The sequence below is a fragment of the Poeciliopsis prolifica genome, unplaced genomic scaffold (assembly GCF_027474105.1).
Source record: "Poeciliopsis prolifica strain line A6 unplaced genomic scaffold, Auburn_PproV2 SCAFFOLD144, whole genome shotgun sequence".
NCBI lineage: Eukaryota > Metazoa > Chordata > Actinopteri > Cyprinodontiformes > Poeciliidae > Poeciliopsis > Poeciliopsis prolifica.
Window position 1 is genome coordinate 328,831 of NW_026562519.1, and position 12,444 is coordinate 341,274.

Below are 12,444 nucleotides of genomic sequence, written 5' to 3' on the forward strand. Positions count from 1 at the left end.
GCTCTTAGAGTGCAAGAAAAAAATAACGTCCAACCGAACCTTTACAATGCACGGCTACAGCTCCCTCTGCGCTCTCACACACATGCAGGAAACGTCTAACGATCAGGTCAGAGGGTGTTGAGCCATCCATAAAGAAGAAATCATGGTGTTCAAAACCTGCGTCCTCAAACCGTCGACTCTCATACATCTTCTTGTTCAGGCGGACCACATCAGTCACGTTGTTTTGGCCGAAGAATTCAAAGTACGCCTCAGGTGCATGGAGAGGATAACCTTAAAATTCACAAGGACAAGCCAAGATGGACCCAGTTACAGCGGGTTTAAGAAATAGCACTTGATGGATACCAAGATTTCAGAGTTGACAATTAAAGACATTGTTTATCCAGTCTGACTGAGCTTGAACTATTTTACAAAGACGAAGCAAACATTTCGGTCTCCAGACTTTCAAAGCTACTAGAAACAAATTCCAGAAGGCCTGCAGCTGGAATTGGAAGGAAAGGTGGCACTGCAAAGTGTTGACTCAATATAAAGTACACCACAACTTTTTAGATTTGCCTTCACTGAAAATGTTGAAAACCAAATATATTTTCCATCTTTTTCTCATTTTTGTACTTTGTTACTTTGTGTCACATCAAATCCAACCAAAAAACATTGAGATGTAACTATATAATGATGAAAGATGAAGGAAAACAACAAAACGTCCTGACTTATAAAGACGTATTAGTTTAGCAATGCAAATCAAGGAAGACTGTTCCCTCCTTTGAAATTCCTTGCAGTAATGAGAAGTCCTGGACTCACCGTTCTCCACGCTGTTTCGAGCATGAGGGCTGCTGAAAGCCAGAATCTTTCCTGGGATAATCCAGTTCATGTCTCCATTTTCAACTCGCTGAAGTCAGACACAGCAAAAAAACAAATGGAAGTTACTGAATAATGTGCATCAACTATTCACACATGAGATATCAAAACCCTTTATAGTTTTGCTGACAATTACTATCATGGAATAAACCCGTCAAACTTAAGGGTTGCCACAGCGAATCACTTTTACCTCGTAATGTTCATATTCCTCAGGACTAAAAGTTTCAAAATCCAGGAAGCTGTGCTGCAATGCCTGCAAGAGAGACTATGTTCACTAGAACCAGAGAAGCCAAGATGGAAACATGAGGAGAGGCGAGATGTGGACACTACCACACTACCTTATGTATTCCCTGTAAACAGTCCAGGACAGTGAGGCTGAAGGTGCTCTCTGCCTCTGCTGCATCCCTGTGGGACATATAGACGTTAGCATGTCGATAAGCTCAGCAAAGGTTTAGATTAGTTTAATATGGAAGTATTCATCAGCCAGAGCTTGTAAATAAATATAGGAGCAGTATTTTATTTATATCAGAAAATGTTCTTGTTATAGCTACATAAAAAAAAGAAGAAAAGTTAAAAAGTTAAAACAGTAAAGAGAGTAAAGGGAATGTTCATCAGTGCAGATGGAACTTCTGCATAGGATGACATTAAATAACGTTATTATCAGATCACTGCTGCAACACGTTTATGCACATATGTAAATTCCTTAGCATCAGCACATTGCTTGACAAAAGTGTGTCTGTTGCAGTTTTCACACAAGGTTTTCATTGCAGATAAAAATGTGTATCTGTTACTGCGTCAGGTGAGCAGAAAGGTGATACTGGACTGTCAGATAAGGTCTATTTCACAGTTTTTCTTTTAATAAATCTTCCCTTCAATTGACTATAGCTTAAAATATTAACATAAAAAATGTGAAGTAGATAACAGAGGGATGATTTGGGTTTCTGTCTTTGTGGTTTCATTACTAGATCTTGCCTTTTGAGCTTATTCTATTCTGTTACCGTAGTTTCTCTGTGCATTTATTCTTCTCCGTGCATCTGGACTTGTTCCTTTGAATTATTTATTTATTTCTTGTTTCCTTTCCACAGGTTCTCCTTCCTCAGTTCATTGTTCTCCTGTGATCCATCTCCTGATTTCCCTCTGTCTGCGCTCTCAGCTGCTTCCGTTTATTTCTGATTAGCTAGACTGGTTTCTTTGTCTCTCTGAGGATTAGGCTCTTCTGATTATTCCATCAACCTCCCATTTAATTACTTGATTTTCTGCTTTGTCCCTGAGTTACAGCTGGTTTACTTTCTCTGCTGTTTTTGCCTGCTTTGTTGTTACAGTTTAAACATATTTTCAATAAACATCATTTAGTAATGGGCTGCACAATTGGTAGTACTGTTGCCTTGCAGCAAGAAGGTCCTAGGTTCAATTCCTGGCCCAGGGTCTTTCTGCATGGAGTTGTTCTCCCTGTGCACCTGGTTCTCTCCAGGTACTCCAGCTTCCTCCCACAGTCCAAAAACATAACTGTCAGGTTAATTGGTCTCTCTAAATTCTCCCTTGGTGTGTGTGTGGGTGTATATGCGTGCGTGCGTGCGTGCATGCGTGTGTGTGCATGGTTGTTGGTCCCGTCTGTCTTAGTGTTGCCTTGCTACAGACTTGTGATCTGTACAGGTGACCCTGCCCGGAACATTAGAAGCACCACTCCTAATCCCACTAAGGACAAGGGTTAGAAAATGGATGAATGGATCAATAACGATCATCAGGGGCAGGGGCAACAACAAGGCAGCAGCAACAACTTTACCAGCATGGAGATTCTCATTTGTGTAATTATTTGGGAAAAAAGAAACACAAGGTTTCTTTTCCCACGTAATTAGAAGCAGCATGATCATCCTGAACTGAATCTAGTGTTACACACTCGGTTCAGATGAGCCACTAGTGTAAAGTAACTAGTTAACTGGTTAGATTTCCAAATAGCTGGATTTTGTTTTTGTCAACAAGCTGCTAACTGGTGCATGTTTGTGGGTTTGTACCTGAATGGCAGGTAGGGAGTGTTATTTCCTGAGATCAGAGTCCTGTAGGCTTCATCTGGACTCCTTTTCAAATAGATAACCTATAGAGTAAAAGTTAAACTGGGTTAGTAGCAATGAGCAACTAGACAAAGAAGTATACAATGGAGTGATGAATGAGGGGGAAAATGAAATGATATTTACAGAGTAGGCAGCAATGAGAAATGCAGCGTTGGCTCTCTTCTTTTGGTCATAGCTGGTGAAATGAACCAGTTTCTTTCTAGACATTGTGAAGGACTAGCCAGACAAAAAACAGCCAAGGAACAAAAAATCACTAACAGATAAATAATAAAGGCGAAGGAACAAAATTTGAAATGGTTAAAACTTTCAGTATAACCTTGAGCTTCTTGTTGAGTTTGCAGCAGTATTTGTAGAGCATTGCGAGATTCAGCGGCCCAAAGTCTGCATAGAAACTAGAACATAAAGTGATGAATGTTACCTAATTCTATTTGGTTGTTTTTAGTTATCAAACAGTAAAAAAATAAAACAACTTGTGTAACAATGAGATATAGTGTTTCACAATGTAAAAATGGATCACTTAAAATCCAACATGGCTGGCATTTACTTTCGCAGTCTTTGTGGACGTTAGTAAATGTTAATATTAAATGTTAGAAAGCAGGACCTAATCAGGATACATGTTCGTTTTCAGTTTCCTGTTAATCCTTCCAGACCACATGCGCTCTCCTTTGGTGATTGCCTGATCGTTGGCCACACCTGAACCGGGTCGGACTATCAGACACACACCCAGAGTAAACTGGATTTAACTGGATTATCAAGAGAAAATAATAGACAAGTAGAAAAAAATGTAAGCGCCACATAGAAGGGACTCTGGCTGGCAGATATTCCAGCCATGTCAGTAATCTGGCGTAAAAGATTTGCTGAAGGTGCTCCATGGCACCATAATGGGGTGTTTTGTGTTTGTATGATGATTTTCATGTTCATTTAACCTTTAGCAATTTATTTATTCAGATTGAGTTTCATTGTTTGTTCTTAGTTTGTATTCTTTGGGCATTTCTGAGTTTATTAGTGTTATGACTTTTTCCTTTAGTTATAATGTTAAGTAAAAATCAACCTTGAAACCATACAAAACATAAAATCAACATAAAGAATAAAATCAAGATTCTCTGAAAACCTCAGAAAATAGAAATGTTTTTAGTTGCTTTTTAAAAACCTCAACAGAGTCAGAAAAACGGAGCTGTAAGGGCCAGCTGTGGGGCCACCGACTGAATGGTCCGGTCCCCTTGAGTTTTTAACAGGGTTCATGGAACAACCAGGAGATTCAGACTTGGAGAACAAAGACCACAAGCAGCAGAATATTTAGCCACAAACTGATAAGGATAATCAGAAGTGGCCATGTAACACTCTATGTGTCAGCAAAAGTACTTCAAAACAAATTCTAAAATCAACTGGGAGTCAGTGTAGTGACTATAGAACAGGAGAGATATGACAGAATTTACTGGATTTGGTGAGAAATCTGGCTGCTGCATTCTATATTGACTGCAACCATAAAATTGAGGATTTATCCAGGCATCTAAAAAGGGCATTACAGTAGTCCAGACGAGATGACACGGAAGATGATGAGGGGAGAGCAGGTGCTAAGTGGACCTGTTCAGTCAATCGTTCAGCAACCAGCCAGAGCCAAGTGGTAAAAAAAACTTGGCAGTTTTCTTCCAAAAAATGCATGCAGATAATGTTAGCTATATGATTAGTTAATCCAAGTCAAGTCCAAGAAAACTATAATCAAAAAACCCCCAAAAAGTATTATAATCCTGGTCAGGATATGGTGATAGTTGAAACAATTATGGAAAAAATATATTTTTGGAAATGTTTCTTGTAACTTTTGCATACAGTAACTATACCATAGCTTTAATGTAGCTGAACCAGTTTTGGATTTTCTATTAGACCAGTCTGATAGAAATTCATTACTAATGAACTTAGGTGTCCTCTTTGCTGCTGTAGCAGCATGAATTAAATATATTTATCATAATGTGACTAAAGTGTGCAGAACACATTTTCCAGAGTCACTTATAGTTTTAAGAAGAAATACTTTGCTTGATGTGCTGACTACACATCCTGTGTTAAAGGAAGAACGCCCTGCCTTCTGCTGGATGGGATCTGATGGGATCAGCAGATCATCCATACGGGTCTCAGGTCTCTGCTAGTCTTGCATGACTCCGTTGCTGATATTCAAACTTTAAGAGTGACTGAAAGAGAGGATGTCTTTGTGGTCTTTGTATGTAATTAACTGGTATAATTCATTTGATGTTGATGAAAAGCTTTAGATTCTACAGTATTTAACCTCTTATTTGTTTCTGTTTAAGATTTATTTTATTTACATATTTATAGTCCTTCTGTTAGTAATGGTGGTTTGAAATAAAATATTCTTATAAATTTGGTACTTATGGCTAGAACAATGGCACTTTGTGTTTATTTAATGTCTGAAGATGATGACATTTAAAGGGCCAGACGTGAAGCCTGATGGTGTCTGCTTACATGATTAAGTGTCTGGTCTGAACGCCATCATGGAGATTGTTCTAAATCTCTGCATCAGGCGGTGCGTTGATCTCATCTTGGCCTACATCTCACCGTGGAGCCATAAGCACGGGCTAACCTAGAAAAAGGCACTTCCACCAAACTGCTCATTAGCATCAAAACCTGAAAATTTTATGAAATAGAAAATCTCCCTGATCAGATTTCAAATACCTTGAAAAAAAATACAAATACTTGCAGAACGTCAACTCAGGAAAGAAGTCTTATATCGTCACCTTCCTAAACAAAACAGTTTACATAGTTTTTTGTAATATTTTGTTTATTTGTTTTGCCTAAAATATTATTTGGAAAGAAACAGGTGGAGATTTGTTTTTGTTTTTTTAAAGCAAAAAATTATTTAGGCCAATATTTGATGAAGGTGAGAATCTGAATCTTTTTAAACGTTTAAGATCCAGCGATGAGTCTGAATAAAATCAGAGAAGTGTGACCTGTGGTTCGATTCCCCTCACATACATGCTTGGTCAGCTGGAGACAACTAGTTCTGAGTTTCTGTGTGCGTGTGTGTGTGTAGGTGTGTATGCGTATATTGATGTGTATTTTTCTGTTTGGTCTGACCTTGTAATACATCTGGTTTCTTCTCTCGCTGTTCTTTAAAACCAACAAACATAAATTCTCTTTCATAAGACTACTTGGTTTGACATATTTTTTCCCAGGCTGTTTGCACCAACAGTCTGACAGTCTCAGGTGAGAGTAGAGCCGGGCTGCTGCAGCTCACAGGCTGCAGCTGAGTGGCTGCTCACCTTTCATAGATGAACTCCTCATCAGTGCTGAAGAAGTGTGTGTTTGCAGTGTTCTTTGGTTTGACACGAAGAGTAGCAAAGTACAGCCGATCTGCAGGGTACAGGACACACACACGCAGAAAGACAGGATTTTATTATTATGGCAGGTGTTATGGAATTGGACTCTTACAGAATTGGACTGACTGCAGCAGCCCCTGCTGTGGTGTCTTGGTCTGGGTCTCATCACGTTCAGAAAAATCAGATGCACATCCAGCTTACTTCTGAGTTGACTAAAACTTAGGGTTTATATTTTAAGGTCAGGAATTCTTAAGAAAGGATCAGTGCTTGGATTAGATAACTCCAACTTCTCACACCAACTGCTTCACATGGTAGAATGCCTCCAAAACTTTTCACCCTGAAATGCAATATTTACCTAACCTCAGTCTAAGGTGGACTGAAATTATGTTAAAAATAAAATTATTCAGACTTTGAAAAATCAAAAACTGTAAACAGGAACCCAGCTGAAGAAGAAGAAAAAGGAGAAAAAGAAGAAGAGGATGAAGAAGAAGAACATATTTTTTATAATCAAGCTGTCAGGAACACTATTTCTGGTTTGTGATTCCTAAAATAAAAAATGATAGATTATTTTAAAAATATTTTGTACACTCAACCTTGACTGTCACCCTCAAAATACTAACAAGTCAACCCTCCATGACACCAGTATCATCATGATAATTTACAATTATGTGTTTTTTTTTTTTAAATGTCCATTCTTTTGTTTAATAATTAACATCTATGTTTAAATTATTTTCTTTAAATAACCTGTGGCCCCCACCAAGAGCAGCCGGGGGTCAGCCCTATGAACGGCTAACCCCCTCATGAATCTTTTTAAAGATAAATTTCAGAAAGTAAAGGCTGACCTTTGAGGAGTTGTAACATGTTTTTGACTATAATTTTTTAAGTACCTTCCAGCACACCTTCGTAAATGTTACAGCAGTTAATGAAACATTGGAACTTCTGAAAGTTCTCCTGACAGAAATTAGAGAAAATAAAAAGTAGTCACCTTAAAATTGAATAATTGACTATTATGCAGCTCCATATTTTTACTAATAACTAAATCTAATAAGAATAAGCAAGTAGCATTTATTGCCATATGTATTCATAAATGATCAATTATAGGTAATATTTGTTAGTGAGACAATTCTCAGTATTGCTGAAATATAATGGATGTGAGGTTTATGCATTGAATAATCATTATTTGACACTCAATGAATATTCTTGCTGAACTTACCTTTGATAAATTCTGCCTGTTCGTATTCCTCTGCCATTTGACCAGTTAGGTTGAAGTGTTGCTGTCAGTGGAGTCTGATCAAGCCTCTGTTTCACTTAAAAATAAAACAGATTATTTCTCAGTCTGATTTAGCTGATATGACACCACTTGTAGCCAAAAGCCTGGGGGTCCACAGGAGTCTGTTATCCCACTGCGTTATCTCTGCCTGGATCCTGCACTGACACTACTGACTGTAGTGACTCCTGAAGTTGGTTTTAGTTTGGCTCCGTCTTCAAGATTCTGTCTTCTCTCTAGTTTCCTACAGCTGAAAGGCTTTCCAGAACATTCCATCAAGCCATCCTCACACTCAGAGAACGCTAATCTCTCTGCTGATCTGGACTGCTGGGACACACACTCACACACACATTCACACACACTGTTCACCTACCCAGAGCCCAGCAGGGCTGGGTAGGTGAACAGTTTATGCATGCTTATGCAGTAATCCCTTTTCCTTTATGAAATATTAATTCTTTCATAATATTGTTTCTACATTTGTGTATCACTAAGCAACCTCTGATAGCTCCCAGTCCCAGACTGGTTCAGCTGGCCTGTGGCGTTTTTGTTCTGTCACCTGAAGGTGCCAACAGTCTGAGCTCCATAGCTGTGAGCTTCACATGGGACTAGCTCATTGACACTAAGTGTTTGTACACTTCTGACCAGTGATGTAGTTCATGCTAAAGTCTAACTCATAGTCAGACATAGATGTTCCTCCATCGGACACAGCCCTATTTCTGTTCTTAGCTGCTCCAGTTAGCCAATTAGGCATAAGATTATATCCATGAAGGAAGGGAATGAGCTGAGGACACTTGAGGACACCTGTCCAAGAGTGGAAAGTCAGAATAAAGACAGTCTTTATTGAGTCCAACAATAGGACACCTGGTCTCTTAGCTCTGCCACACTGCAGCAAACTGTTTTCACAGTTTCATTCCACACACAGGAGTAATGGGGCAATGCTATCATAAGCAGGAAACGGAAGTCTTCATGGAAAAGAGCGCCCTCTTGTGGCCATTTTGATGATGAAGTGGGTTTTGCTCCTCTCACTGTCTGGTGCTGTAAAGGTTTTTTTTTTTTTTTATAGTTGTTTGGTGAATGCTGTCCCTTGTTTCTTGCCTCTCCTACCAGTAACCTCGCTTTTCTTTTGGAGAATGTGTTTTAAAACAGTATTTAAATAGAATTTAATAAATTGATTTGTAAATTTGGATCTCAGATGTTATAAATATCTGCATATTTGAACCCATGTGCCTTAAAAAAGAAGGTCCTAGGGTGGTGTTACTGAGCTGCTAAGTTTTTGGATACAAGAACTGAAGATGCATAATATTCATGAGCTCCATCTAGTGCTGCCACATGCATATGAGTGTATAAATGTGAATATGGTTTCAAAGTGCTCAGTAAAGCACTTTACACATGGAGATGTCTAACTATATAACTATATAAACCTCTGTGTGGACAGAATTGTCCCCACCAGAATAATGGTCACTGGATCACCAGTGACCTAAAGGAACTGATAAAGCAGAAACAAAGAGTCTTTAGGGAACGAGACAGAGAGTTACTGAGGAGTACACAGAAGATGCTCAAAGTCAAGGTTAGAGACAGCAAAGAGGAGAACAGGAAGAAGCTGGAAAATAAACTGAAGAGGAACAATATCAGAGATCTGTGGTCAGGCTTCAAGCAAAAGGAGGAACGGACAGATGGAAGTCTGGATAGAACTGAACACATTCTTCAACAGGTTCAGTTCAGGAACAAGTTCATCGTCATTTTCTCCTGTCTTCAGCCATTTTTCCTGCTTTCCTTATCTTTTTCTTTCTTCAGTTCTTCTTCCTCCGCCTCAGTAATGGATTCTTCTGCTTCAGCTAATTTGTCTTCAACCAAATCAGGAGATGCTGCTGCTCTCTTTGCCTTCAGCTTCTACTTTTCAGTATCTATAAGTGAAGAGGCAGCTGGAGAGACTGAACCAGAACCAGGTTGCTGGTCCAGATGGTGTCAGCCTCAGAGGCCTGGAGGCCTGAAGCTGCAGAGCAGCTCTGTGAGATTCTGCAACATCTTTTAAACCTCAGCCTGACCCAAGAGAAGGTTCCATTGTTATGACTTATTTATAATATGTTAAGCATAATTTATGATTATTAGTCTCTAAATCTAACATGAATGTACATAATTAAAAAAAGGGTGAAATTAAACATATTTAAGTGCAATATTGATTTATTTTGTAGAATGCTTAACACGATCTAGTTTTTTCTGTTGTCACCGTCTTGCCTTTTATTGATTTCGGTTGCTATGTTACGACCAGCTGTTGCAGCTGTCATCGTCTTTCGCTGTTTTTACTCAATAACAGCGAACAGAAATGTTCAGTAAAAGACACTTGAGCCTCTGTTATGATTGAAGAAGCTTTCTCTTCTTTGGTACTAAAAATGACTTTATTGATTTTGCTGAACGAAGTGAAGCTAACTGCTCAGTCATTAGCTTCACGTGATCATGTGGTTGAAGAGTTGAGCTTCTTGCTTATTCTGCATATTTAATGAGTACTCACTGAAGTAATGTCTCAGAGTGTTGACACATTGAAGTGTCACTAAACTTTCCCATCTGCTCTTCTCATGTTGTGCTGCCACAACCCAGAATTTGTTCCCAATTCTACCAGATTGTGAAAATAGAACACAAAAATCCAAAAGAAAAAATGTTCAGCATATTTAAAATGTGGCTATGGCCATCTTCAATCAAGACTCTCAGCAGTAGAGCAGCTCATTCATTATTTGAAGTTTCACACCCCAGGTAAGTGTACAGAGATCTTTTCTAGGAGCTATTTATGATTAAATGTCCCATTACAGAAAATCTCTTGGAGGAATGGAAGGACAGCAACACTCCCAAAGAGGAAGAGAGATGAGTGTTTCAAAGAATGAAACACTTTGGCTGGGAAGTCACTCTAACAAGTGCAGTTTGTCCAACCAGGACTGTTCTGTTAATTTATGCAAAGCAGTACATCTTGTCTAAATTTACTCTGAGATGTGAGAAAGATCTTGAGTAATAGAAACATATAGCACAATATTTTCTTCTTATAAACATATATTTAATATTCCAGGTTAAATTAGACTGTAAATAACTACTAAATGGTAAAATTATCCTTCTTGTTCATTGGTCCAACAGTGACACCTAGTGTTTGATTTGTGCCTTTACTTTGAAGAACGTTAGATTTCTTCTTCGCGTAATTTGTGTTATGCACTTCCTGTTTTTGCTAACCACGACGAGTAAGCGTTAGAACCTGAAGGAAACCAAAGAAAATCTGTAAAATAGCGCCATTGGAAAGCAGAATAAGGTATGAATATGCGCAATTGTAATTTGTGATAAGACGTGTTTATTTAAAAGTAGTAGAACGTCAGTTGTTTTTTGTTTAGAAACGAAACTGTGTATGCTGAGGAGTTAAGGACACAGCGTATTTTTTGTACGTGTGGACATTTATGTTTATTTATACAAGAGTTAAGCATGCCCAACAGTTATGTACCTTTTATTTCATGCTACAGTTTTCACGGTGTCTATGACAAGAAAAGTCAAGATTAAACTGCACCCGTTTGTCTGGCTGTTTATTCCAAGAGGTCGCTACAGTGAAAACTCATCGCAAGAGACCAGATCTTTCCGCAGTGAAGCCGACACCATCCTACCTGTAACCCAGCTGTCGCCGCTTGCATCAATGATGTCACACAGGCAAGATAAATGGACAATCACATGAACAAGCTCACAGCATAACTGAATTGGCATAATGTGTCAAAGGATAATTAAAAAGTCTTCGGTGAACCAATGCAGAAAGCAAATAAGATGTAACTTCCAACAGAGAAAACAGATAATCCTGTAGACAAGCCAATCAGGTCTAGCTCCAGAGAAAGAAAACTAACAGAAAAAGGCCAAGAGATGGACATCCAAGAGAACAAAAAACGTGAGAAAGCGTTTCACAAGGTTTATGATTCTTGGAAGTGGGTAGCAAGAGAAACGAGGAAACAACTAAAGGCCCTCTGTACATTAGAAGACCTCAATCATTTATAAGAAAACATTCAAGCAAAGTATGATGCTGTAAGAATGCAGTACGAGCCCATTCTATGTAACAGTAACACCACAGCACAGATTGTCAAAAAGATGGAGGCTTGTGTTACGCTCACAAAGGAAATTTGTGACCTTATAAACAATCGTACAGAGACTATTGATAAAGATTATAATAGTCATCTTGAGAAAGAAAGAGTGAGAGAAACATTTAACAAAGATGAATATGGCTCTATCTTTGGTCATACTCAAACTGAAACTGTAAGCTCATCAAAATCATCAGAGAATTCAAGCAGCCATTCCAGCTCATCTAATACTAATAACAGCAAGGCAGATGCGCAAGCAGAGCTTGCTGCTAAAGTGGAGCAATCAAAGGCCACCAAAGAAATTCAAGCACAGCTCCAAAAATTAGAAAAGGAATGGAAACTTAAAGAGTCAAAAATACTGTCAGAAATGAAGCAAAAAGAAGTGGAAATGCAACAACAAAACGGAAGCGGTTAAAAGAAGAAAAGGAAATAGCTGTAGCAGCAGCTCATGTGAGGGCATATGATGAATTTGAACGCTGTGAGAACAATGTTGAAGATATTAACTACAGAACTAACCCTGTCTTCTCTAGAGATAAACCCTGCTTGAATCCAGAAGCTACATCGTTCCAGCCGTACCAATCAGCTCCTGAGGTGAGAATAAATCCAGAGTCATCCAATCTAGCTGAAGCAAGTTGTCATCCAAGTTGTCCAGCAATCTTGCTGGAGAAGCACGCAAAGCTGTTGAAGATTTATTTTACCGAGACTCAGAAAGTGCATACATTGGAGCTTGGGAAGTTTTACAGGACAGATATGGGAACGCGTTTATTATACAGAAAGCTTTTCGTGACAAGCTTGCAAGATGGCCAAAGATCAATGCAAATGACTCACTTGCACTACGT

General features: G+C 38.7%; 2 protein-coding genes across 5 annotated transcripts in view; one reads left to right on the forward strand and one right to left on the reverse strand.

Moving 5' to 3' along the window:
* Nucleotides 1-2,191, forward strand: part of dnai4 (dynein axonemal intermediate chain 4) — a 23,203-nt gene extending 21,012 nt beyond the window's left edge. The window contains exon 18 of the mRNA XM_055025369.1: nt 1,938-2,191. Coding sequence (XP_054881344.1) covers nt 1,938-1,970 — 33 coding nt within the window. The 3' untranslated portion in view covers nt 1,971-2,191. The remainder of the gene's footprint in view (nt 1-1,937) is intronic.
* The window catches only part of LOC129355755 (dual specificity protein phosphatase CDC14AB-like), a 14,689-nt gene extending 6,885 nt beyond the window's left edge, over nt 1-7,804 (reverse strand). For 3 of the 4 annotated variants that reach the window (XM_055025371.1, XM_055025373.1, XM_055025372.1), the window contains exons 1-9: nt 7,461-7,804; nt 6,191-6,281; nt 3,238-3,313; nt 3,045-3,137; nt 2,865-2,944; nt 1,191-1,257; nt 1,043-1,105; nt 796-883; nt 40-270 (exon numbers count right to left, since the gene is read on the reverse strand). In XM_055025371.1, the coding sequence (XP_054881346.1) occupies nt 40-270; nt 796-883; nt 1,043-1,105; nt 1,191-1,257; nt 2,865-2,944; nt 3,045-3,137; nt 3,238-3,313; nt 6,191-6,281; nt 7,461-7,497 (826 nt within the window). In that variant the 5' untranslated portion in view covers nt 7,498-7,804. Of the gene's footprint in view, nt 1-39; nt 271-795; nt 884-1,042; nt 1,106-1,190; nt 1,258-2,864; nt 2,945-3,044; nt 3,138-3,237; nt 3,314-5,393; nt 5,550-6,190; nt 6,282-7,460 lie in introns of those variants that run through there. The other variant, XM_055025374.1, reaches the window with a different exon arrangement.
* Between the last annotated feature and the right edge of the window lie 4,640 nt (nt 7,805-12,444).